Source organism: Dermatophagoides farinae, chromosome 8 (assembly GCF_024713945.1).
Source record: "Dermatophagoides farinae isolate YC_2012a chromosome 8, ASM2471394v1, whole genome shotgun sequence".
Lineage (NCBI taxonomy): Eukaryota > Metazoa > Arthropoda > Arachnida > Sarcoptiformes > Pyroglyphidae > Dermatophagoides > Dermatophagoides farinae.
Genome location: NC_134684.1, coordinates 1,975,159 through 1,998,865, shown reverse-complemented (window position 1 = coordinate 1,998,865; position 23,707 = coordinate 1,975,159). Strand labels below are relative to the sequence as shown.

Sequence of the window (23,707 nt, the reverse complement as noted above, 5' to 3'; positions counted from 1 at the left end):
CCATTAACTTATATAGATGTGTTAACGGCGAGAACCAGAATCTTGTATGTAACGTCCACCACCAGCATTGTTATTTCCGGTATTCGATACGATTTGACGAGCTTGATTGACTGGCAAACGTGCACTTGCTTGGATAGTATCACGTTGATAACAACGGCTTCCATCATTATGAACCTAAGTCATTTGATAAAAAAAAAAATGTAAAAGGAAAAATCGAAGTTTACTAATCATCCATACTTACATGAGAATTTTCACGTGTCATTTGCACAGTAACTTTTGAGCTATGTTGACGGTAACCACCACCACCACCATTACTTCCTGCACCCCCACCACCGCCACCACCACGATAACCACGATTCGAACTCATTGTATAAATCAAAATGAATGAGATAATGTGTGAAAGTTTAAATCTGGTAAATTTCAAACTTCAAGTCGATATACTCAGAAAAAAAAATCACACCAAATGAAAAATCAAAATCGAAATCGAAAACTAAAATGAAGCAAAAAAGATCGAGCGTTTTTATTACGTTTCGAACAAAAAAAAAAAAAAAATCCAGCGCCGGCACATGCGTACACACATCCATGCACATTCGAAAGTTAGAAAAAAAAATTTCTATAGCCAGATAAACGGTTGCTTTACAATGAGTAATGAATGAGTCAAAAAAAATTATCATCAATTCTCATCTTAATCACAAGACAAAAGTTTTTCAAAAAAAAAAACACTAAAAAAAAGAAGAAAGAATTAGAAAACAGATATCGATATATATCGATAACAAAAACACACAGTACACCTGTATTAATATATTAGAACATCTTTGGATTAGATTTAGCCAGATTTAAAAGTTTTCACAGATTTTAGAAAACATTTCATTAAAAAAAAATAAAATAAAATTTTGAATTGAGAAAAGTTTACGAAAGTTGCACAAAACAAACAAACAAACAAAAAAAATTTCAATTACTCAACGTTTTGGTATTTATTCCATTTTTGAATGGCCGGAATAAATTGTTTTGAAAAATAAAAATAAAAATAAAATTAATGATACACAATACGTATGTAATAAAACTCCCATTAGCGATTATCGATTTTGAATCAAACAATGGTTTAGCGATCAATTTATAGACAGATTGTTGTATTATATATCGAATAAACAGATGGTTTATCTATGTAAAAAAGGATTCGTAAATATATTGCCACTAGGATTAGTGAACGGTAAATTTTAGGCGTTTGACAATAAGTATGGCATTCTGATTTTGAACACCAACATTCAATGATCACACAAATGAATAAGTTTTTATTTGAAGCGATTTTCATTCTAACGATTTTATTCTCACCGTTAGAATCAAAAGAACTCGATAATGATGATGGCATCGAACGAATTGATAATCAAGGCTGGGATATTCTCACCAATGAATGGCCACCAGCACCATCATCATCAGAGAATAATTTCTACTTCCAAGATAATCACATTGAACAACTAATTAATCTGAGAAAAATTCGATTACGTATCAATGAATCGATGATCGATAATAAAATGATTAATTCGACCAACTGTATAATAAGTTTCAAGGTATCATTTCATTCTAAACTAATTTAATAAACAACAGCCAGGCAGAGTTATATCTTTTTCTCTTTCAATTTTAGCTTTGGTTTTTCGAAAAAAATGTCCAGCCTCCTGTCAAAATTCCAATGGCTCGTAACGTCGAATTACACGATTTGTATCTCACATTACCGTATGGCCGTATCGATTTAAGAACAATGTAGGTGACTATTCGTAATTTGAATATAGAATCCAATCACTTGTAATCACTTTGTTAGATTAAGTAATTATACAAAACGATGGAATCCGTTACGATATCGATTAGATTGTGGAAATATATCCAAATTTCAAATCGAATACTATTCAGGATTCTATTTTCTGGCATTCAAAGATTTCCAAATTATTTCTTCAGAAAAACAGCCACCAACCGAACGAATACTATATCCAAATTCTACTTATATTATAACAAATCTCACCCAATCACCAACTAATGTCTGTCTATCGATCAGTCACAATGTAGTCTTCAATACTACAATCCGGATTTCCTATCTTTTGCAACCAATTTTCTCAATCCATCAAAAGAACATTAACTCCCTTGCTAAGTATCGCATACCAATCACTATTTTGAATTTGGACTCATTCAAAACTACCAGTCATATATGCCTACAAGAATTTATCAATTTTTCCACTCGAAATTACACCATTCTTCTCGAGTCTACTATCGATAAAGATGAATTAAAAGTCGAAACCCAGAACGTTTCACGGTCGACAACGCCTATCTACTTTTTAAGATCATTTGATCGATTAATCAATCGTTGGCCTTTGGATTGGTTTCACTCATATGATGATTATGGAACATTTGATTTCAATGGTGATGCTATCCACTTTAATCTGGGTAAGACATTAAATGTCATGTATAAATTATTATCAATATAATACAACACTCTACAGATTGTCGATTCTCCAACAACGATGAATTGATGACATGGCGTATATCATCGCGTTGGATTCAATTCAATGATTTCAATTTCAATTCAACACGAATATTTGAATATTCCTATGACAGCGATAATAATACCCATATTACTGCACAAATCTGTACACAGCTTGGTCATTGTTCGGATGTTTCTGTTCGATCAATTCAGTTGAATCTTAATTCAAAAATCGTTCATTTTCAAATGGTCAAACGTCCACAAACACAGCTGTTTCGTTTGGAGTTTATAATTGAAAACTATAGATCTTATTGTCAATCATCATCATCACGTTTGGAAGGATCATTGCGATTGAATCATGGATTTGGTGATCCTTGCCAAACAGAATTATTCAAATGTCAAAATAATGGCCGCTGTTTATCCGATCCTAACAATTCATCGGCTTTTTGTGATTGTCCAGAAGGTTTTTATGGTGATCGATGTGAAAACAAAGATTTTTGCATTCATCAAGAATATCGAAAAAAATGTCCCGATAAAAGTAAAAGTGGATGCATCAATACGAAAAACGGCGCAACATGTTTGTGTTTGAAAAATGACATGGTCATATGGGATGACAAAAAGGAAAGGTAATTATTTTCTTGTGAATATCTTTATCACCTACAAGATTATATTGTAATGATCTAATCCTAAATTACTGTAGATGTATTGAACCAAAAGTTAATTTTGCTATAAAGAAATATAACAAAATGCCATTCGTGTACAGTAAAAATGAAACAAGCCATACGAATCAATTAGTGATGTCAATCGATTTGGAAACTAAACATTTATATAGTCAATACGATCTTTGTCAAACGATTAATTATAAAATTATTGGAGAAAGAAACCGAATGGTTAGACTGAATGCATACATCGAATATTCGGAATCAATGATTCCATTTTATGGCGTCAACAATATCCTGAACGCAGAGAATTCAACAATACAGTACTGTTTGGTTGACAATTTATTCGCTTTCTCTACTATCTGGGAACAAATCTTCAATAATTGGACTTCATTCACCATTCACTACTATTTGGAAAGCTACACAAATGTCACAATTGAATTTGAATCTATTCATTTTGAATTGAAATCTCTCATTCAAGAAATGAACCAAAATTATTCAAATGTTAATAATGACGCGATTGAGATTGAAACAATCATAGGTAAGCAATTAAATTCTTTTATTGCCTATAATAATCACGTTTATAATTGATAGATAAAACCGGTCTTTTTCGATACGAAACTGAATGGCACCCTTATGCCCCCAAGTTGAATTCGATTAGATTCGAATACGAAACTTCACCTTGGTTGGCAGGACAAAATCCCAAACGTATCGACGGATTAATATATTATTTCAAGATGAATAAATCTAATATTGAGTTTGGTAACTTGACGCTCAACGGAAAATCTTCCAACATAGATGGTCACTATTATCTAACATTCGATAGATTAACGGCACTATCCACGAATGAGCAACAAATATTTCTATTCAAGATAGCCATAGAAATAGAATTTGAGAATTCAAAGATTGAATTAAAAGAATTTAAATTGAATCCATTGAAATGTCATGAATTCGATTGCAATGGTCATGGCGAATGTTATGCCGACTATCAATTAGGCATAGCTGCCCGATGTCGTTGCCATCGAGATTATTTTGGTGAACATTGTCAATATCATAATCCATGTATAGAGGTTTGTTTTATTTCAGATTCAACTCTTGATATAGCATTGATTTCAATTTTTTTGTTTTGTTTATAATGAATTCAGCGGCAGTCATTTTGTCAGAACATTTTGGACGATACATTTGAAAAAAACCAATGTATTCCTTTAAATTCATCTCATTTTGAATGTTCATGTTCATGGCCAAACTTAATGGAATGGTCGAAACAAGAAAGGTTTGTTAATGCTGGTTATTCATAGCTGAAGTAAATTTTGCATGTAAATCATTTTTTTAGCTGTCAACCGAAATGGACCTATTCCTCACAGAAACTTATTTTTGATACTGATTCAACACACAAATTTTTATCCGATGTTACATCAATAGCTACAACAATCGAGCAATATCGTTTCAATTTCAAATCGATCGGAAATTTCATGGACGATTATGTATCATTACGAAAATCAATCAATGATTCGGATAAAATCTACTTCACAATGATGTCTGGCTATTCTTTTATAAACTTTACTTTCCGAACGGTTTTAGAAAATCAAGGCATTTGCTTTAATATGCAATATTTGTCAAAGTCAAGTATGAATCGATTTGGTCTAAAATTGTCATCCAACGATGACTATTTATGGACAAACCAACCCAATTGGATATCCGAAAAAACGCATATCTGTTCTTATGAATGGACCTCACAAAATTCTGATCACGTTGAAGCTTTTTTCTCAGCTCATTTAGGTGATACCACCAACAAAACAAATGCATCAATTGTCGCATTAATTTTAAATGATGATTCAATAAGTGTTGTTGATCTGACCAAACCGAATGATTATTATTTACCTAGTTGGGGTGAAAAAAAATCACATAATACGATGCAACGATTATGGCCATTGCGTTTTCCTAATAATGTTTGGACCAATGATTTAAACATAATTGAGTACATAGGAAACAATCAAAATTTTTTACAAAATTCCATTCCCAGAACATCGTATCTACTTAGTGAATGGATTACTTATTCACGCAAAAACCATACGAACATCCGAAATAAATTCAATTTCAAAGTGATCAATCCATCACCACAATTGGTTAGTTGGCAACCTATTGTTCTGAATGATCGAATGCAAGATATTACAACTCAAATATCCATCAAGATCTCAAATTCATCACTAGAGTTCGAACTAGGTTCATACTATGACATGAAATATATACGAATTGGAATTCGTATCATCGATAATAGTATGAAGAATGCTGATAAATTGTTTATAAAGCATTTAGATATGGATGACTATTGCCATGACAATCATTGTGAACATTCGGCAAATTGTTTGGTTGATTTTTCTGCCAACAATAGTAATCATTATTATTGTCAATGTCCTGATGGATTTATTGGACCATATTGTCATGATGTGAATTATTGTCGCAAATCTAATAATGAAATTTGCCAAAAGTTACATTTGAAATGTCAGAATTATGAACACCGTTTCCGCTGTGATTGCGAACATGAGGCTGACAGTAAATATTGGAACAATGCATCGTTAAGGTTGTAGATTGTTTTAGGAAAATTATAACATTATTGACTTTTGATTTTTTTTTTGTTGAAAAGATGTGCTGATGTTCCCAAACCCTTTCTCGAAAAATGTCCAGAAAATCGAGTATGGCGAAAAGAATCCGATGAGCGATATAAATGTGTATGTGATACTAATTTTGGTTATATTGAAGATGCAACTTCAAATTGTATAAAACGAGACGCTTGCCATGAAAAACCTTGCGGTTTGAATGGAACTTGTTTTGTTTCATTCAAAGGTGACGCGAATTATATTTGCCTTTGTAATCAAGGATTCCGAGCAATTTCAAGTAATGACAATCAATGTGAACCAATTCCCGAAGAAAATTTTGAATGTCCAGGCTTCCGCGAACCGATCGAGATTAATTCGACAAAACGTTGCGATTGTTCGGTCCCGTTGGATGATGGCAATTTAGTTTTCCAACAATCGTCTGATGGGAAAAATTGTCAACTGAAATCTATTTGCGGTCCTGGTGGATATGGGCTTGATGAATGTCAGCAACAGAATGCATTATGCTTGATCCAATTGACTGACCATGAAAATAATGTACAGTATCACCGGTGTACATGTCCACCTGGCCAACGTTTGATCCATAAATCTGAAAACGGTAAAAATGAATCTATCATTCGTTGCATGGATCAATGTCAAGATCAAGCCATAATTAATTTGTGTGCCGCACATAATGCCCAATGTGATCCATTAGGTGATCATAGTTCTGTGCCAAAGAATGACGATTGGTTACATTTTTGTCGCTGTCCTCATGGAACAATTATTTCCGACAATAAACAAAAGTAAGTGAGCGGAAAATATTAATTCATTTGATTAATTGATTAATTACTATATAGTTGTACTTATTCTACACGTGTTTATTCAATGAATCTAATGTTCATGTGGCAAACATTGAAAGCATCGATTCTTTGGACTAACAATATTGCCAATCAATGGCTCAAACAACAATATCAAAATGAGAATCCATTGGAAAAGTTCAAACAACGTCTACGACCAAAGATGGGTGATTTCAATATTCAACAATTATTTCAAGATTTTCAACAAGCCAATAATGATTATAATTTTAAATTAATTCGTCAACAATTGAAGAAGCTTTTGCCCATATTAATGGAACGTTCAATAGAAAGCTATATGAGAAGTTATATAACTGTCGAACAATCCAAATATCCTAACTTGAATTTGGTTATTGAAAAATGTACAAATATATCTATCGACAAGCAGCATTCCTATTTGAATTGTTCGGTAGCTTTGACGTTAAATGATAATGTATCGCAACAACAAGAAGTGAACAAGATCATAACAGATCAACTTCATAACGATTGCAATCCTTTCCGCGACGGAAATGTCAACCAGTGTTTTATTGATTCATCTTACGGTGGCGAACCAATCATTCTGAAATCGATCGAAAATTTAAATGTTCAATGGCAAAATGTAGGTTATTTTATTCATTGGATTTATGAAATAATTTTTTTTTGATTTTGTCCTAATAGCCATGTGATATTAATTTGAACAAATGTGCACCATATTCTGGAACTGCTTGTAATTTCTCAGCCAATGAAACACAAGAATCGATAGAATGTGATTGTATACATTTTAAAAAATATGATCAACTAGTGAATGCTACTGGTCATTCATTCGAGCAGAATGGATTGCTCATTTACGAATGTCAATTGAGTAGCGATGTGTGTTCAAAAACCTGTCCACAAGAGAATAATTTCTCTGGTCATTGTAATAGTAACTGGAACGTAACGAATTATGAGAAAAAATTACGAATCGAATGTCAATGTGAGGAAAACACTATTTACGAACATTACGAACAAATATTGGACATTGATATTAGCCGAGTATTTCAATTGATTCGCACAAATAGATGTCTGAATAAAAAGAAAGATATGGAAAACAAACATATAGAGCTGATTGTCGTTATTGTTGTCGCTTCCGTTGTCGCCATGGTTGCTATCATTAGTCTTTTTCTATGGTGTCGGTGAGTGTTTAAAGTTCAAGTTAAATTAATGAACCAAGTTTTTTCTCTCACTAGATCGACATTTGTCATTAGATCGCCAAATTTTTCCGATATGAAATATTCATTCGATACTAATCCAAACAATGGATCTTATACGCTGAACAGATCAAATGGTTTGTCTACGACCAATCGAACGACATCCACTAACAATCGCAGTCATCATGAATCGATAGAAATGCCCATTATAAAAACCAATCAAACAACAAATCTGAATCAAACCAAATCTGGACCATCCAGTTTAAGTGTGATTGCCGAACAATTAACATCATCATCTTCATCGTCAGAAGAGGATAATGTTAATACTAATGTAGTGCAAAAATCGAAGCAATTGCATCATTCATTTACGTATCTCAAGAATACTAACCACAATCAACATGAACAAGTCATTAATCATTCGAAAAATCGATTGATAATGACGAGTCATAATTTACAAAGAAAAAAATTTTAATTAATTCTCTCTCATTGTATTTCATTCATCTGTTATTTTAAAGATTATTAAAGCAATAAAATCTGGATTGACTATAATCAATGTTGTCATAGATATTGTCGCCACACCCGATAACCAAAGTAATTATCATCATCATTAGGATTAGCCAATAGATAGAAAGCATAAATCATTAGGTAGAAGTAATACTGTATCAATTAAATGCAATGTGTGGCCAATGTTTCGGGTTCCATTTTAGAATGAGTTGCGTAGTTTTTTTCTTTGCGTGTTGATTTGTTTGTTCATTTTATATCGTCGTTATTATCAAGTGATTCGCAAACACCCTATGAGAAATAATGCATTCGAAATTGATTTTTTTGTTGTTTGTTTTAGCGTTGATTCATCTGATCAAATGTGAAAATGATCGAAAAATGAATGATGAACAATTTACAAAATTAACATCAGAAATATTTCGTACAGAAATTATTCCGGCTAAAATGCAGGCTATACAACGTGCGATTAGACCAAGATGTCTAAAAGCAATGGCCAAAAAATTCGATCAATGTTCAAAACATTTTGATGAAGAAGTAAAAAACATGGCAATCGATAAAGATGTCGACAATTCGATCACCAGTGGCAGTGAATATGCTAGCCGATGGCCAGCTTGTTGCATTATTTATCGTCATCATAAATGTATAAAACGTGCCATTGAATTGAATTCGTTTTATTCGCTCATGCTTTGCGATGAAACTGATGTGACAAGTGCCGAATCGATACTTGATCAAACCGATCAACATGGATTCTGTCCGACAAATGAACATATTGAATATCAATTGTGTGATGAAGAATCGAATAGTTTTTTTGGCCACAATACATTGACTACAATTGTTTTATTACTTGGAGCAATGACATTATCAACGGCCCTTTTGCTTAGTGGTTACATTGTTTGGACTGTTCAACAACAACATCGTCGTCAATTGGCTATGGCTAAATTTCAACTTTTGGAACCATTAGAAGTTGAAATGATTTCAACCACTGAACTGAATAGATCACATGATTATTGAATAACCTCATATAAATATAGACAAATTCATTGTATTTATCATGACATTGACATTTTGATTTTTTTTTAAAGAAACTTAAAAAAAATAAAAAAAAAGAATTAAGAATTATAAAGAATTTTATTCAAGTTGGACAAATTTATAGATTCAATTAAAACTTTTCGGTTGATTGAATTGTTTATCTATCCATTTTCATTTTGTTTATTATTCTATATCATTTATTAGTATTAGTAATGAAATTATATGAGACATTGAAAAGTATTGCAACAAAGTATTAATGACTAATGAACAAAGATTGATTAAAATTAACAAAGACAAATTGAGCAAAAACAGGAACGATAGCAATCTCAACAGAATGTTAAAAAAAATGTTCTTGATGAGGATGATTATTTCGACTGTTGTTGTGATAATTTAAACACCTTGAAGTGGGATGCATTCACAATCTTTACCAATTGGAGATCATATGCTTCCATATTGTTGATGATTTTGTTTGTGGAATATTTGGCTATTATGTTACAATTTGTTCCAAAAAAAATGACATTGTTAATAAGAAAATAAAATGATTAGTGAGCTTGATTATTTTTACGACCAAAAACTTTGGCCAATGATTTGGTCATATAATAGGGACGTTCATTGGATCCATCGTTGATGTGACAATCTTCCACTGTAGCCATCATTTACATAATGATAAAGAAATGAGACATATTAGATATATTAATAAAATAAATTCCACCTCACAATGAATACTTACGATATGACAGAAATATAGTATCAACTGCAACATCATAAACATTAAAAAATGAGGAAGCCAATATATAGCTGAGAATGAGATAGACCTATTATGAATTGAAATAATTGAAATAAATAAAGGAATCAAATTAAAGTCAATGTATATTGAGTAAAAACACTTTACCCCAAGTGGACCCCAATAATAGTTGAGATCATCAAAATCTCCCAAATGAACAAATTCTATCTGATTGGTAATGATCAGAAATGCTATCAGGCCAGAAATGAATGTGACAGCTAATTTAGATAAGAATAACAGGAAAGCGCTCAAACATTCGAGAACCAATGCACGCATTCCATTCGAAAAGATCAATTGAAATGCATCATGTGCTGAGCTACAAAAACTTTTTCCATGTACGGCCAACATAATGTAGGCATTTTTGTTGATGAATTTTATGAATTTTTCCAAACACCAGAGGCAACATTTGCAGCAGCTGAAATGATAACAAAAAAAAATTGTTTTTAAAAATGAAAATATAATGATGATGATAATAATATAAACAAACCCCATAAAGAAACGAGAAATAACATTATTCGGATATTTTTTACATTTTTGATCAATGTATTCTAATATAATTCGAATGAATCGAACTATGGCAATTAACAATGAACCGAATGCAATCGAACCCAAATGATAGCTATTGTTATGAGTGAAAAAAAAAGGAATGTCAACAACACAAAAAAACAAGTTAATAGTATGGGGATCTTCTTACAAAATGCAGCGTCCAAATGAATTTAAAAGTACAAAGAATGATATATCACGTTTGTCTCTTGTCCAGTAATAATCGGCAAATACACCCGATAATGTTACATAAACTAAAAGTTTGAAAAAAAATGAAAAAAAAGATTATGAGCTGAATTCAAATTAGAAAACGGACATACATAGACCAGAGATGAAGTAAAGCACCCATATGAGAGCAAACAAATTAAAACCATGAGCCAGATAGACCAAACTTCGATCGAATGGTCGGATTTTCGTACAATTGTTATCAATTTCCTTTTAAATTTTAAGAATATATAAGAATTATATTTTCAAATTGAGCAAATTATTAAAATGTTATTACCGTCAATGGACTACATGCAGTTCCAGTCAATTGATTACGGTAACGAGCTTGAGAGCCGGTTGATATGGTAACGAATGCAAATAATGCAAATGTAAGGATTGCGACTTTCAAAGTGAATGGCACTAACGGAAACATCAACGTTGACTTGGTATTATTAACAGCTCTAAAAAACAAAACAAAAAATTGTAAACACTTGAAGAATTAAATTTTCTGAACGATTTGACTTACTTGCTAGCTTCTTCAATGACGGCCACAGCTAACCGGATACGATTACATAAACAAAATGTAATCATAGTCAATACCAATAGGCCGATACCTGCCACAACTGCCAAAATGATCCATAGTTTGGTACTGCCCAGATAAGGTTCTAGACTATCTTTGAGCAAACTTTTAAAATCAAAATCCATCATATCAGGTTCACGCCGAGATGTACGTAGATATCGGTGAGCTTCATTTGGATGAACCACTTTGGCCATGATTGAATTCATATCAGCCAAATCGGTCTTGTTGGATTTATTAGTGACCAGATCTAAATACTGATCGACGCTATAATATAATACCAAACTGTTTAATATAAACAACGCAATTATCGATACCCAGACCATATATCTGGCAATCCACTGCATGAATGATATCCACAAGAAAGCGATGAACATGGTCAAGATTAAACCGCTAAACAAATGAATCAAAAGAACTCAATTATCCAAGCAAAAAACGACTTTAGCCAAACTTACATTGCGATCCATTTCCATGTTCTAATAATATCGGTGATCAAATGATTAGCTAATGTTAATGCTTGCATCAACTTGCTTATGGCTTTATTGGATTCGACAATTTCTTCAGCTGTGACTGAACCATCAGAGGAATCATCTTTAATGGATTGATTGCGAATCTCATCAAACAAGCGATCATTTATCAAATGTAAAATGGATGGGATACATCGTCCACCAACTGAATCACTTTTAAAATAGTATTTGGCACATAATTCTTTCTGGGTAAGTTGGTATAACTAATATTATCCAGATTAGAGTTAAACATCTTCAGGATTAAAAACAGGTTTAAAAAAAACTACATACATTGTTCCTGTTGGGCCAAATGCCATATTGACAGATAGCATGTTCAAGTTCGATATGACGCATTTCATTCGAAGCACCAACACTGAACGTTATATTGGGACATTCTTTGACGCACACCTGTGGTGTATTGCATCCATCTATGATGGTACCTTCTATGTCAGCGGCACATTTAAGAATATTAAAAAAATATAGATATGGACGATCGCTATGTTATTAGATAGAACAAATGATTTATTAATCACAATATAATGGGCATGATCTTAAAAGAATTATTACCTAAATTCTCCTTTACCACAGACATTACCAAATGAATCAGACGGAAAAACCACTTGTTCAATATTTACATGATTTAAAACTGTAGTTCAGTGAAAGTGATGAAATGTTAAATGATCATCATGATATATTCAATCTAAATAAACTTACAATATACGATCAGGCTTGCCCAAACTCCGAGAAACAGTATGAATATGAACAAGCAACCACAATCTGTACATCGTCGTTGTTTTGTTGGTCCAAATTGACGAGTGCTTTCAAATGTAAATTCACCTATGAGAAAAAGAAGAAAAAAGTGAGTAAAATTAAATAAAATGATGATGATTGATTGATGAATGGATGGATGAGCATGATAATGTTTTCATACTGAATCTCTTTGATGATCCTGATCGATGACGATTGGCATCATAAAATTCATTCATATCATTTTCAACACGAATAATATCACCATAATAATGTCTAGCCAATAGTCGTTTCTTATTTATGAATGGAGGTTGTTGTTGCTGAAGTCCAGCGTACATTATTGCTAAACATCAATCAGTTTATTTATCAAACAAACCCAAACTTTATCTGATAATCATATGGATATAAATATTCTTCGTCGTTATTTTTTTAATTTTAATTTTGTTTTGGACAGACAGTTTATTACACATAAAGTGTGAGATTGTGTATTTTTTTCAATGATAATGTCAATTCTACTTATTTAATTAATCACATAGGTGGTTGCTAAGCTCAAGCTACTGTGTGTATACATATGATGTTTATATATGCACACATTGATTGTCGCTTTGGAAATATCTGATCACTTTAACTCAATAATCATCATCATCATCATCATCATCATCATCATTATTATCCATAAACATCCATATATCGATTAAAGTATGTATGCAATCGCATGTATCAGTAAAATGTAAATTAGAGATATTCCATTACATATAAAATGAAAAATAGTATCGAAATGCAGTCCTATCAAATGTATCATCATCATTGTGACACATACCTTTGTTATAGAGTGGCGAACCGGGATTCGATGATCGAGTTGGACTTGATTTATTTCGTTGGCCCATGTTTTTCTTTATTGTCCAATTCATAAATGTTAATTGAAATAATAATAATAAAAAAAATTAGTAGTAGTTTTTAAGATGTATGTTTCGTGATCATAAAATTTTGTATATCAATAAATTATTCAATACATACACACGCACACGCACACACATAGAAAGAGAGAGAGAGAGAATGAAAAACGAACGAAAGAATAGAGTGAATGAAAATTTCGTTCAAAGATCGTTTACCTTTAATAGCTGGTTTCAATTGTGATCAGGTTTTCCTGTGTCCGGCAACGATATAAACAACAATGACGCCGTTGCCCAGGAGAGAATGACAATTATACACTATTTATTATTATTATTATGGTTATTGTTGTTGAATGTCAAGTGTAGGCTATTTCCGCGTCAACCATGATGATTTGTGGGCAAATGCACACACTTGCAAACTTGACAAAAAATTGTTTTTTTTTGTTCAATAATATTCTATATCAATTCTAAACAGAAAAAAAACAGACGCTAACGGTTATTGATTTTAACGAAGGGTGTTCTCACACAATCGATTTCGATTTGACAGTCTGGATCTTTTTCAGATCGACAATTCTGCAATAATATTACTGTTTTTCAAAGAACAATAAAAACCACAAACTTATTCTTATTTTATTTTTGGCTCCTACAAAAAGCACCTTACCGTCCTTGAGAGAAATTAAAAAAAACAAACAAACACACACACACCATGCATTTGATGGTTCTATTTCTGCGTCAAAAAAAAAAAAATTCGAAAATGATTTACCTGTACCAAATGTTGATGACAATTATGATCGTATCCAATGATTTGTGTCCACCTGCTGTCTTCTGTCGTTGGCTTTTGTCGTTGTTGTTGTTGTTGTTGTGTGAATTCACATCGACATTGAAAGAGAGTAGCAAAACAAATCACATATCCAAATCGAAATAATACTAGGCGATTAGGCGAAATTATAATGATGATGATGATTATATATTTCCATTAGGATGAAATGTCTGAGTCGTATGAATGAAATTTGTTTGTCGTATTTTTTTTTTAATTGTAAATGGGCATGAAAACAATTAATTTCGAAAAAAATATACATGAAAAAAAATGTCAATGAAGAAAATCTGCACATCACACATCATACACGTTCAAACCAGTATAATGGTGATGTGGTTTCGTCATTCAGATGTATGTACACAGAGAAAAAACATGGCAGTGTACACTACCCAACTTTGAAAAATACAACCAAAATATGTGTGTTTGTACACAATTATTTGCAGTGTGTTCCTTTCGGACTAATCTTCATCTTGTATCCACAATACAAATGGACTCGTTTTCTCTCTCTCTCTTCATGATATCATGATGTTCTATCGCGTGTAGACAGTATTTTTGTGCTTCTGCACGATTTTTTTTTTTAAGTTGTCTGCACTTGTGTGACGTTTCCAATGGATGCTTCCAATGTTGAAATACTTTTTTTTTTTGACATGAATTCAATTTAGGCGTAGGGTTTTTTTTTTGATCAATGTTTGTGGATGTTGTGACAAAGGTCAATGAACATTGATGTATATGCCATTTTCAATTCAACTATACGTCGTTGTTTATGAGAGAATTTAATTTAATTCCTGTATATATAAGCGATAATAATCGAATTCATAAAGTAGATTTAATTTAATTATTTGAAAAAAAATCAATTATCAATCTCAGAATTGTGATCATCATCTTTAGGAATATTTGAATCAGAATGATGAACTACACTTGATGTAGTGTTGATGTGCATAGATTTTCTTATATTCATACGAAATATCATCATTCGATGCAACAATTGTTCATGTTGACGTTTCATTTGTTCAACATGCTTTTCCTGTTGTAGTTTTAATTCCATAATAATTGGTTCGAAATAATTGGCAACCTGATCATCCACCTGATGACAATATTCAACATTACGAATTTCATCATTATTTGTTGATTTGCCAAACTTTGAAAAACTTGATGTAGATTGCATAATACTCGATGTGTTGAGGGGATTAAGAATAACGCGATTTTCTTGATGATTCTTTTGCACGAAAATCGTCTATCGAACCAAAGCAATAAAACTAAACGTATAAAGAATTATCATTGAATTTGTTTACCAAATGATCCATTGTTAACATTGTTCGTTTATTTAATTGGAACACAATCATTTCTTTGAGAGTTATAATTTAACCTGATGATAATTAGAACAGTAGGTGTGACATCTATTGTCAACATTGTCAACTAAAGAATTTAAATTTAAACACACATTTAAATTACAAAATGGAAGATTTATTAATTAAGGGGGATAGGAACTGTAGAGGGCGTAAAAAAACGCATTTTTTGTTAAATGATTGCTCTTCAATGAAACGTCCGAAGTTTTTGAAACTTACTCATGTAATTATTTAGGATTCCTAGAATAATATAACATAAACAAAAAATAAAAAATATTCATTCAATATGAAACAATCAGTTGAAAATCAGCTGTTAGCATGGTCGGCGTGATATCAAGAACCATAGCTCAGAATTTGATGAAATTTTCGGGAATGGACAGGATTAGTGGCTATCGTGAGTGACTAAATCATGGCTCAGAACCGGAATTATGGCGGATGTAGCCTGAATGTGAAGAAAAAAACTGTTAATTTTTCAACCTCAAAATTGGCCCATGCCTTTCTCCTTGGAGATGTTTATGTACACAGTTGATGTAAAAACTTTATTAATATAATAATCTTGACCAAGATTCGATAACAGATGTGATTGGAACATTATTATTATCTTCATCAATAGGGTTCATATCCATCATATATTGTTGCTGTCATTCAGTTGTTTCAAAGAAATCAGCCACAATTTTGATTATTGAAAGTGATTAATCGTGAGTTTTCATATATGTAAACTAATCTCGCCGATCTTTGAATTGGCCATGAGTTTGAAATCAGTATTGATGTTCTGATCCTAATATAAGCACACCGATTAGTGATTGACATGCTTTTTGTTTTAATTCAATTGTGAAGTAGTGGTGGGCGAAAATTCCATCCTCGCACCAATGAGATTTTTTGAATATGTTTAGCAATCCCTTCTTCAAATTCATTGTTTATGGTTCAACAAAAAAAAAAATGATTTTACACCTCATCACCATCGTTTTTAGGTTTATTGTTCATCCATATACGATTTCGATAACCAAATCATTATTATTCACAATTAATTCATTCGAATATTATTAATAATAGAATGTAAATGCTTATCATTATATTTACAACGAAAAAATTGTAAAAATCAATATAAAAAAATTTCATTACGAATGATACATTTATGAAAATAAATTGCATATACTTAAAAAAGTTAGCCATGAATTCAATGTTAATTGGCCATGATACATTTTTTTTTGAGCAGGCTTTTAGTCGTGTTTGATGATGGTAATTTTAGCAAAGAATTGCAAGAAAAAACATTCAATTCAATTGTAGGTAATGATGATAATAAATTTTAAAAAATGGTTTTTTTTCCATTTTGATGTTTAATGCATTGGCTGATTCTTCAGTTGCCGCTGCTACGATTGGTGGGACATTTTGCAACAATTATTACGTCTATCGGAAAGTTGTCTTGGCTCAAATTGATGTATTTTGACGGTTTTCGATGTCCATTTTGCAATTCAATGGCGTATAACGTTCGATTAACGTTTCATACATGCCTTTTTTATAATCGAATTTCAAAATATCGGAAATGCTTTCAGCAACTTTACTTGGTAAACGAGATGCTATGTGATAGTACAAATACCGGCCAATCGGAATGGTAAGTTTTTAACCAAGTTTCCGGGTTGGATCATAAAGTAGATTTAACCCTTAATTGATTTGAAAAAAAAATTTCAATTAAATTACAAATTCAAAGATATGACAATAGAATTGAAATGACAAAGTTTACAAATTACAAACAAAATAACACACTTAAACTCGTTTATCCATAATTCGAGAATGATGAACGTACGATTGATGTAATGTTGATGATGCATAATTTTCAATTTTTTTTTTTTTTAAAAATTTATCACAAGGGTCACCAATTATGTATATTCATACGAAATAATTTTTTCATCATTCGATGCAACAATCAGATGTTCATGTATGACGTTTACATTTGTTCAATAGCATGCTTTGAGCTGCTGGCCCTGTTGTAGCGGAAAGGGCGAAGGCAGCGCGAGGCCTTTTAATTCCATAATAATTGGTTCGAAATAATTGGCAACCTGAATCATCCACCTGATGACAATATTCATTAACATTACGAATTTCATCATTATTTGTTTGATTTGCCAAACTTTGAAAAATTGGTTATAGCTGGTTGAAAAATAACAAAAATAGGTGAAATGTAGATGATGCATGAATTACTCATCATCATCATCAAATTCAGAAATGTGATTGAACATGGGGATTAAGAATTTCTTGATGATTCTTTTGCACGAAAATCGTTTTCAATAAAAAACACATGCACACACACACACAAAGTTCTATCGAACCAAAGCAATAAAACTAAACGTATAAAGAATTATCATTGAATTGACTGTTTGAAAATTTAAGATATATAGTGATTTTGGCGCACAACACATTGAATGAACATATTCAATGTCAAAACTGAAAAACAGTATCGTGTTTGACTTGTAATCATTGTTAACAATGTTCGTTTATTTAATTGGAACACAATCTAATGCATTTCTTTGAATCTATTTTAACCGTTTATTTAATTATCATAAAGTAGAAAACACAATTATTTTATTCAAAAATGTACCATCGTGTTTGACATGGACTATTACTTGGTTCAACAAATGTATCCGAAAATTTGAAACTGAAAATGAACAAGAAGCAGAAGAAATGAAGAAGAAGAAGAAACCCAAACTGATCATTACTTAGGTTTTAGTCAACATTGTCAACTAAAGAATTTAAATTTAAACACACATTTAAATTACAAAATGGAAGATTTATTAATATATAGAGTAGTTTTATTATTACTATTCTGAAAAAAAGAAAGCCATTCAAACAAGAATAGCTTTATCTGAATCTTCTGATTCATTAGTCGTATTTTGTCGATAGAATGGAGAAACAAAATTATTGAATGATTGTTCATGTTCTATTGACGGTGGTGGAACAGTTGGTGGTGGCGGTGCTACATTAGACTGCTGTATATCATCTTCGTCATTTTGGTCATCAGTGCTTTCGTGGTCAATTTGATCAGCATGTGGTGAATTTGTTAACTCGTTCAAACGATTAGCATCGATCAATTGATCAACATTATCACCGGTAATATAGGATGATCGTCCACCATATTGTGAGGTATTGGTAAAATTTGACATTAGCCGAGACAATAACCAATGTCGTCTCTGTGAAGTGTTGTTCATTTTATGCTTCTGTTGTTGACGATGTTTGAGAAAAAATATAGCCATATATATTGCCAAAAATGTTACGATAATCGGTATGAGATAAGTGAATAAAAGCTGAATATTATATTGTATTACAGGCATACAAAATGGATCCTCTCCCCAACTCCAGAGGCCATCTTCACGACATCGACGTACTTCGTAGCCTAGAAGGCGATATCCATCCAAACAACTGAATCGAACAATAGTACCGGGCCAATAACGATTTTCACTTTTACGGCCATTTATCGGTTTATTCAATGCTGGACATCGAATAATTGATTCTGCAATAATTAAATACATGTTTTCGGCGATTGCTTCTTCTTTTTTTGTATTCTCAGCAAATCCACTATCACCAGTGGCTAGATAATCGAATTGACATGCCAATGAATTCGAACAGATTCGATCAACATCATTCAAATGTTCCAGTTCTTTTGGATCCAAATCAAATTGTGGAAGAAATTTTACATCATCATATTGTGAATGAGTGAGAACATCATGAAAAAACAATGACTGTGAAATATTCTGTTGAGCAGTTTCGAGCAAACGATATTTAATACCAAATTCTTCATGAATTCGTTTGATATTTTTGTCTTGTCCGTTTGTAAATATCCAACCATTTGGAAGCATGAAATCATCATTCGGATCATTGGAATAATAACCAAGTAAACCTTGTGTAGAATTCACATAAGTCAACGGTAGGTATACATGCATGGTTAAAGTTCCTGCGCTGTTGACCAACACTTCAACACCAGCACCAGAATCAAACATGGCAATCAAATGTGACATGTTACGAATGCCAGAAGGTTGATAGATGCTCACACCACGTGTATGTATCGTACGCATATTATCATCCCAATAGTAGAGATATTCTTTATCAGCAATGATAAATATTTGATTGAACCAACGGCAGCCATCGGGTCTAATACGAAATTCAACAATCGATGAGACATTGTCTCGTACAGATACGGCAGTCAATTGAGTAGCATTAACGTGACCAGGTAGCCTTTCAAAACGTCCATGTATATCAAGTTTATGTATTGGATTGTTAGCATGAACAAGAGAATATTCACCGCGACCATTGAAAGTATAATTTGTTCGATCGAACGTTATGATATGTGGATCACCAAAAACAGATGCTATGGCTGGTGGTTGATATGAACTACAATCCTGTGTCGTTCGAAAATAGTTAAACATCATGCAAGTTTCGCTATCATCTTCTTTGGGTTGCCATTTACAGCAATAGTAGAATGGCATCACATCATGTTGCCAATAAGACAATGTAGGTGTCTTTTCAAAATGAAAGCAAAAAAAAAAGATTAAATTAATTTGTTAGCTAATGATTAGAAAGTCACAAACCTGCATTTGCATCTTGAATGGATGTTTTCCATAAATGAATGTTCGTGATGGCCTGCCAGAATACATAGTATCAGCACTACGAATTAATTCTCCATAATCATCATAGCAGCATTGTTGGCCGGATCCACCAATTCTAGCCATAAGAATTGAATATTAACAATGAATTAATCAACAAATATTTGAAACAATGACATACGATGGTCTTGCTGTACGAACACAATGTTGAGCGCCCAAATGGCGTTGATCACATTTCTTATCAACAACATTACATCGTTCATCAGGAGCAAATCGGCCTTTATCATGTAACGCTTGAGCCAAAGTACATGGACAACGAAACAATGTGGTAGCAAAATATTCATTCTGATCTTCCCGTTCGAACCATTTTTGGCAAAAATTTCGCTGCCATTTAGTTTGACCGAATTCACGACGCCAATAATGTCGAAGTAGCCATCCTAAAGGCATTGGTTGACTCCATTCAGTCATGGATAGCTCTCGTCCGGTTATGTTTACCCCAATAAAACCAAAATGATAATCATAACGCTTTAGGTGATCAAATGAAGGCAATTGATTCAGGTCTAATTGATATTCACCACTATTGGTTGCATCACGAGTCAAATCGAGAATCCAATAGACCCTTGGATATAGAGTTTGATCCAATTCTTGATAAGCCCATATGCCGATAGTAACTGGATCTTTCTCATCACCAATATCGGTCTTCCATTTTATTGTCAATATTTGTTCAGGTTCTTCATCGATTGTATCAGGATTTTTTTCAATCAATTCAGTCGGATCAACCCAAACATCAAATTCTCGGCGACTTTCTGGAGATTCTAGACTAGAAGCAATTAGATTCATGATAACACGACTGACAAATGATGAACTTACGGATATACATTCGGGTGTAGAAATAGGTTTTATCATCAACAGTAACAATCAGGTCGACAAATCCTTCAAACATAATCAACGGTGTCACACAGATGGCCACATTGGTCGATAAATAATGGCCTTTGACCAAAATAGAATCAAAACGGCAAGTTATTCGGCTGTTAGGCCAAAAACAAGGTCCAGTTACTTCAAGCAATTCTCCACCAAGACTGCTGATATAATTTACTGATGTAGTTAGACCCATACGATCGGGCAATGTTGGGTCCAATGATTTATCCACACATGAACCTTGGAAAAGAACATCATGAACTTGAAATACGGCACGACCAGGAATATTGTTAGCATAGCCAATGAGTGGCAATAGTGATATACGTGGATTCTGTGAATATGGTGCAAATTCATGTGAACGAGTGGAATTACCAGCATTAAAACCAACATAAGCGGCAGGACCATTAAGCCCGTCATAATTATCCAGATGAGTTATCCAGGTTATCCATTCATAATTGAAAAAGACAAACGTATCTTTTTCATCGGTACCAATAACCATTTGGTATGTATTCGTTTTTAATGGTCGATCATAACGTCGATTTGCGAAAGTCATATTTTTCCATGTAACAATGATGATAAATTTCGGTGTGAATCCGCCCGAACCAGCCATTGCTTCTTTGAAATTATCCAATATCATTTGTTTATAATCAGGATTGGATATTTGATCAACCAATTCGATCCGTAAGTATACACCTGATTCAGATATCGATGATGGTATATCTTGATGAGCAAAAAATATAGCCATCATTGATGGATCTTCTTCACGTTCCGGATCATCTGGAACAGCTGGGAATGATAAGGGAAATTCATAACTTTTTAGACCACGATTGAAACAAACATAACCATCTTTATGTATCCAAATGTAATGATAAGCAAAACCAAAGAATGGTAATCGAAATGGCAATGGTTGATCATGGAATTGTTTCATTGAATTAATTTCACGTACATAATCATCGGTCGTATATGGATACATTAATCGTGGATCACCGGACATTCGATACTGATATTTGGTTGCCGATTCATCATTAAATGTAACGAATGCTGGTTTGACCACATTATCACTTTGGTTTCCGGTGATCTGTCCATTGGTAACAAAAACTAGGCCAACAACAAAAAACAAAAGAAATGAAAATGAGAAATTTGTTGATTGCATTTTTTTTACCACCGCCTTTCAAATAAAAACAAAACAGAAATAAATGATGTATTTTTCTACAAATTCTACAAGTCAAATGATTTGAACCATTTAGAAGCAAAAAAAAAATTAGTTACCATTTATGATTGGACATTGAAAGTGAATCAATTACGTTTATGATTACATTTTGATAATGTAATCAATTTTACTTTAAAACATCCATAAATTATGTTGATGTTGTTATTCGATTAATCCCCGTTAGTCAAAATGATATGTTAATCCTTATGATGATGATGATGATTATCGTATAAAATGACAACGAAAAATAAACATATTTTAATTTTAATTTATGTCAAGTAGTATATAAGTAGGTAATAAGTAGGCAAAAAATATTTTCATCATGAATGTTTTGTAAAAAAACCAGCACATATTAACAATATTAACGATATCAATATGATAGCAATATAACCAAAAATAATGGCTAAACGTGAATACCAACGTTTAAGATAAAAACATAATACATCATATGGTGGTGGACATTTCCGATGACAATTATCATCGTTCATATCATTAGATTTGGATTCACAACAACGACTATAATAGCAATGATTACAGAATCCATTGTCTCTTGTTTTCGTTGTCTGTTCACGAATTGAACTAATACCACAAAATTGATTATTTTTAACATTGCAATATTTACCCATTGAAAATAATCGATCGAGTAGATTTTTTTGAATTCGAATTATAATCAAAATTTATCAACAAAAAAAAATGAACTCTTATTCTGAAATTAGCAAAAACAAAATTAAATTTGTTGATTTATTAAATTGTCTGGAGTTTTTTTTTAATGATGAAACGAAAAATAGATTTATTGCTCACCAGATGGCTGTCATGATATGAAAAATTTTTCTCTTCATTTATCGTATTTACGGTAAATCTAAATTGGAAATTTTGTTACCGTTTTTTTTTCATTTGCTGACATACATTACAAAATTGAAATTACAAAACAAAATAAAACAAAAAAAAAATAAATAAATGTAACAATCCAGATGGTTAGTTAATGGGTTTTGAACAGAAAAAAAAGACAATATCAATTATATCGGGACAAGGTTTTCATTTTCAAAACATACACAGTGTGTTTAGTTCATTATATGCAAAAAAAAAATATGAAAAATCCATTCACAATGATAACAAAAAAAAACACCTATAATCGAACAGATGGAAATATTCTTAATTTGAAACACGAATTATGAATTCGTGAATATGGAATTCTCTGCAAACATTAAGATTGACAAAAATAAATTTAGAGCAAGAGAGAGAGAATGACGAAAAAAAATGATGACCATTGGTCACGCGAGCACACCGGTGAGCA

At 32.2% G+C, this 23,707-nt stretch overlaps 5 protein-coding genes across 12 annotated transcripts; 2 read left to right on the top strand and 3 right to left on the bottom strand.

Annotated features, from left to right (window-relative positions):
- The first annotated feature begins 1,265 nt into the window (after nt 1–1,265).
- On the top strand, nt 1,266–8,292 carry LOC124495881 (uncharacterized). Its single transcript, XM_047059320.2, has 12 exons — nt 1,266–1,568; nt 1,643–1,758; nt 1,817–2,433; nt 2,490–3,096; nt 3,171–3,670; nt 3,724–4,199; nt 4,275–4,402; nt 4,463–5,710; nt 5,774–6,526; nt 6,581–7,175; nt 7,235–7,728; nt 7,783–8,292. The coding sequence occupies exons 1-12, from the start codon at nt 1,269–1,271 to the stop codon at nt 8,213–8,215; spliced, it is 6,267 nt and encodes a 2,088-aa protein (XP_046915276.2). The 5' UTR covers nt 1,266–1,268; the 3' UTR covers nt 8,216–8,292.
- A 139-nt stretch (nt 8,293–8,431) lies between these two features.
- LOC124495879 (uncharacterized) lies at nt 8,432–9,370 on the top strand. The gene has a single exon (XM_047059318.2). The coding sequence runs from the start codon at nt 8,548–8,550 to the stop codon at nt 9,253–9,255; it is 708 nt and encodes a 235-aa protein (XP_046915274.1). The 5' UTR covers nt 8,432–8,547; the 3' UTR covers nt 9,256–9,370.
- Nucleotides 9,371–9,447: 77 nt separating this feature from the next.
- Nucleotides 9,448–14,667, bottom strand: Ctl2 (Choline transporter-like 2). 6 transcript variants are annotated; one of them, XM_075733789.1, is made up of 15 exons: nt 14,291–14,430; nt 13,747–13,994; nt 13,455–13,527; nt 12,602–12,724; nt 12,455–12,533; nt 12,179–12,383; nt 11,837–12,111; nt 11,331–11,774; nt 11,103–11,265; nt 10,921–11,035; nt 10,752–10,854; nt 10,545–10,676; nt 10,166–10,472; nt 10,004–10,088; nt 9,448–9,916 (listed from the first exon to the last, which is right to left on the bottom strand). In XM_075733789.1, exons 3-15 carry the CDS (start codon nt 13,519–13,521, stop codon nt 9,816–9,818), a joined length of 2,199 nt encoding a protein of 732 aa, XP_075589904.1. In that variant the 5' UTR covers nt 13,522–13,527; nt 13,747–13,994; nt 14,291–14,430; the 3' UTR covers nt 9,448–9,815. The 6 variants fall into 6 exon arrangements, with proteins under 6 accessions (XP_075589904.1, XP_075589903.1, XP_075589906.1 ...); XM_075733788.1 differs by lacking the exon at nt 13,747–13,994 and having other exon boundaries at nt 14,291–14,667; XM_075733791.1 differs by lacking the exon at nt 13,747–13,994 and having other exon boundaries at nt 10,927–11,035; nt 14,291–14,667.
- A 3,796-nt stretch (nt 14,668–18,463) lies between these two features.
- LOC124495873 (protein mesh) lies at nt 18,464–22,597 on the bottom strand. Of its 3 annotated transcripts, none has more exons than XM_075733779.1 (5): nt 22,473–22,597; nt 21,156–22,371; nt 20,467–21,100; nt 20,271–20,403; nt 18,464–20,201 (listed from the first exon to the last, which is right to left on the bottom strand). In XM_075733779.1, exons 1-5 carry the CDS (start codon nt 22,473–22,475, stop codon nt 18,531–18,533), a joined length of 3,657 nt encoding a protein of 1,218 aa, XP_075589894.1. In that variant the 5' UTR covers nt 22,476–22,597; the 3' UTR covers nt 18,464–18,530. The 3 variants fall into 3 exon arrangements, with proteins under 3 accessions (XP_075589894.1, XP_046915268.2, XP_046915265.2); XM_047059312.2 differs by having other exon boundaries at nt 21,156–22,301; nt 22,473–22,574; XM_047059309.2 differs by lacking the exon at nt 22,473–22,597 and having other exon boundaries at nt 21,156–22,405.
- Nucleotides 22,598–22,705: 108 nt separating this feature from the next.
- LOC124495880 (uncharacterized) lies at nt 22,706–23,085 on the bottom strand. Its single transcript, XM_047059319.2, has one exon. The coding sequence runs from the start codon at nt 23,037–23,039 to the stop codon at nt 22,734–22,736; it is 306 nt and encodes a 101-aa protein (XP_046915275.2). The 5' UTR covers nt 23,040–23,085; the 3' UTR covers nt 22,706–22,733.
- Nucleotides 23,086–23,707: the final 622 nt, after the last annotated feature.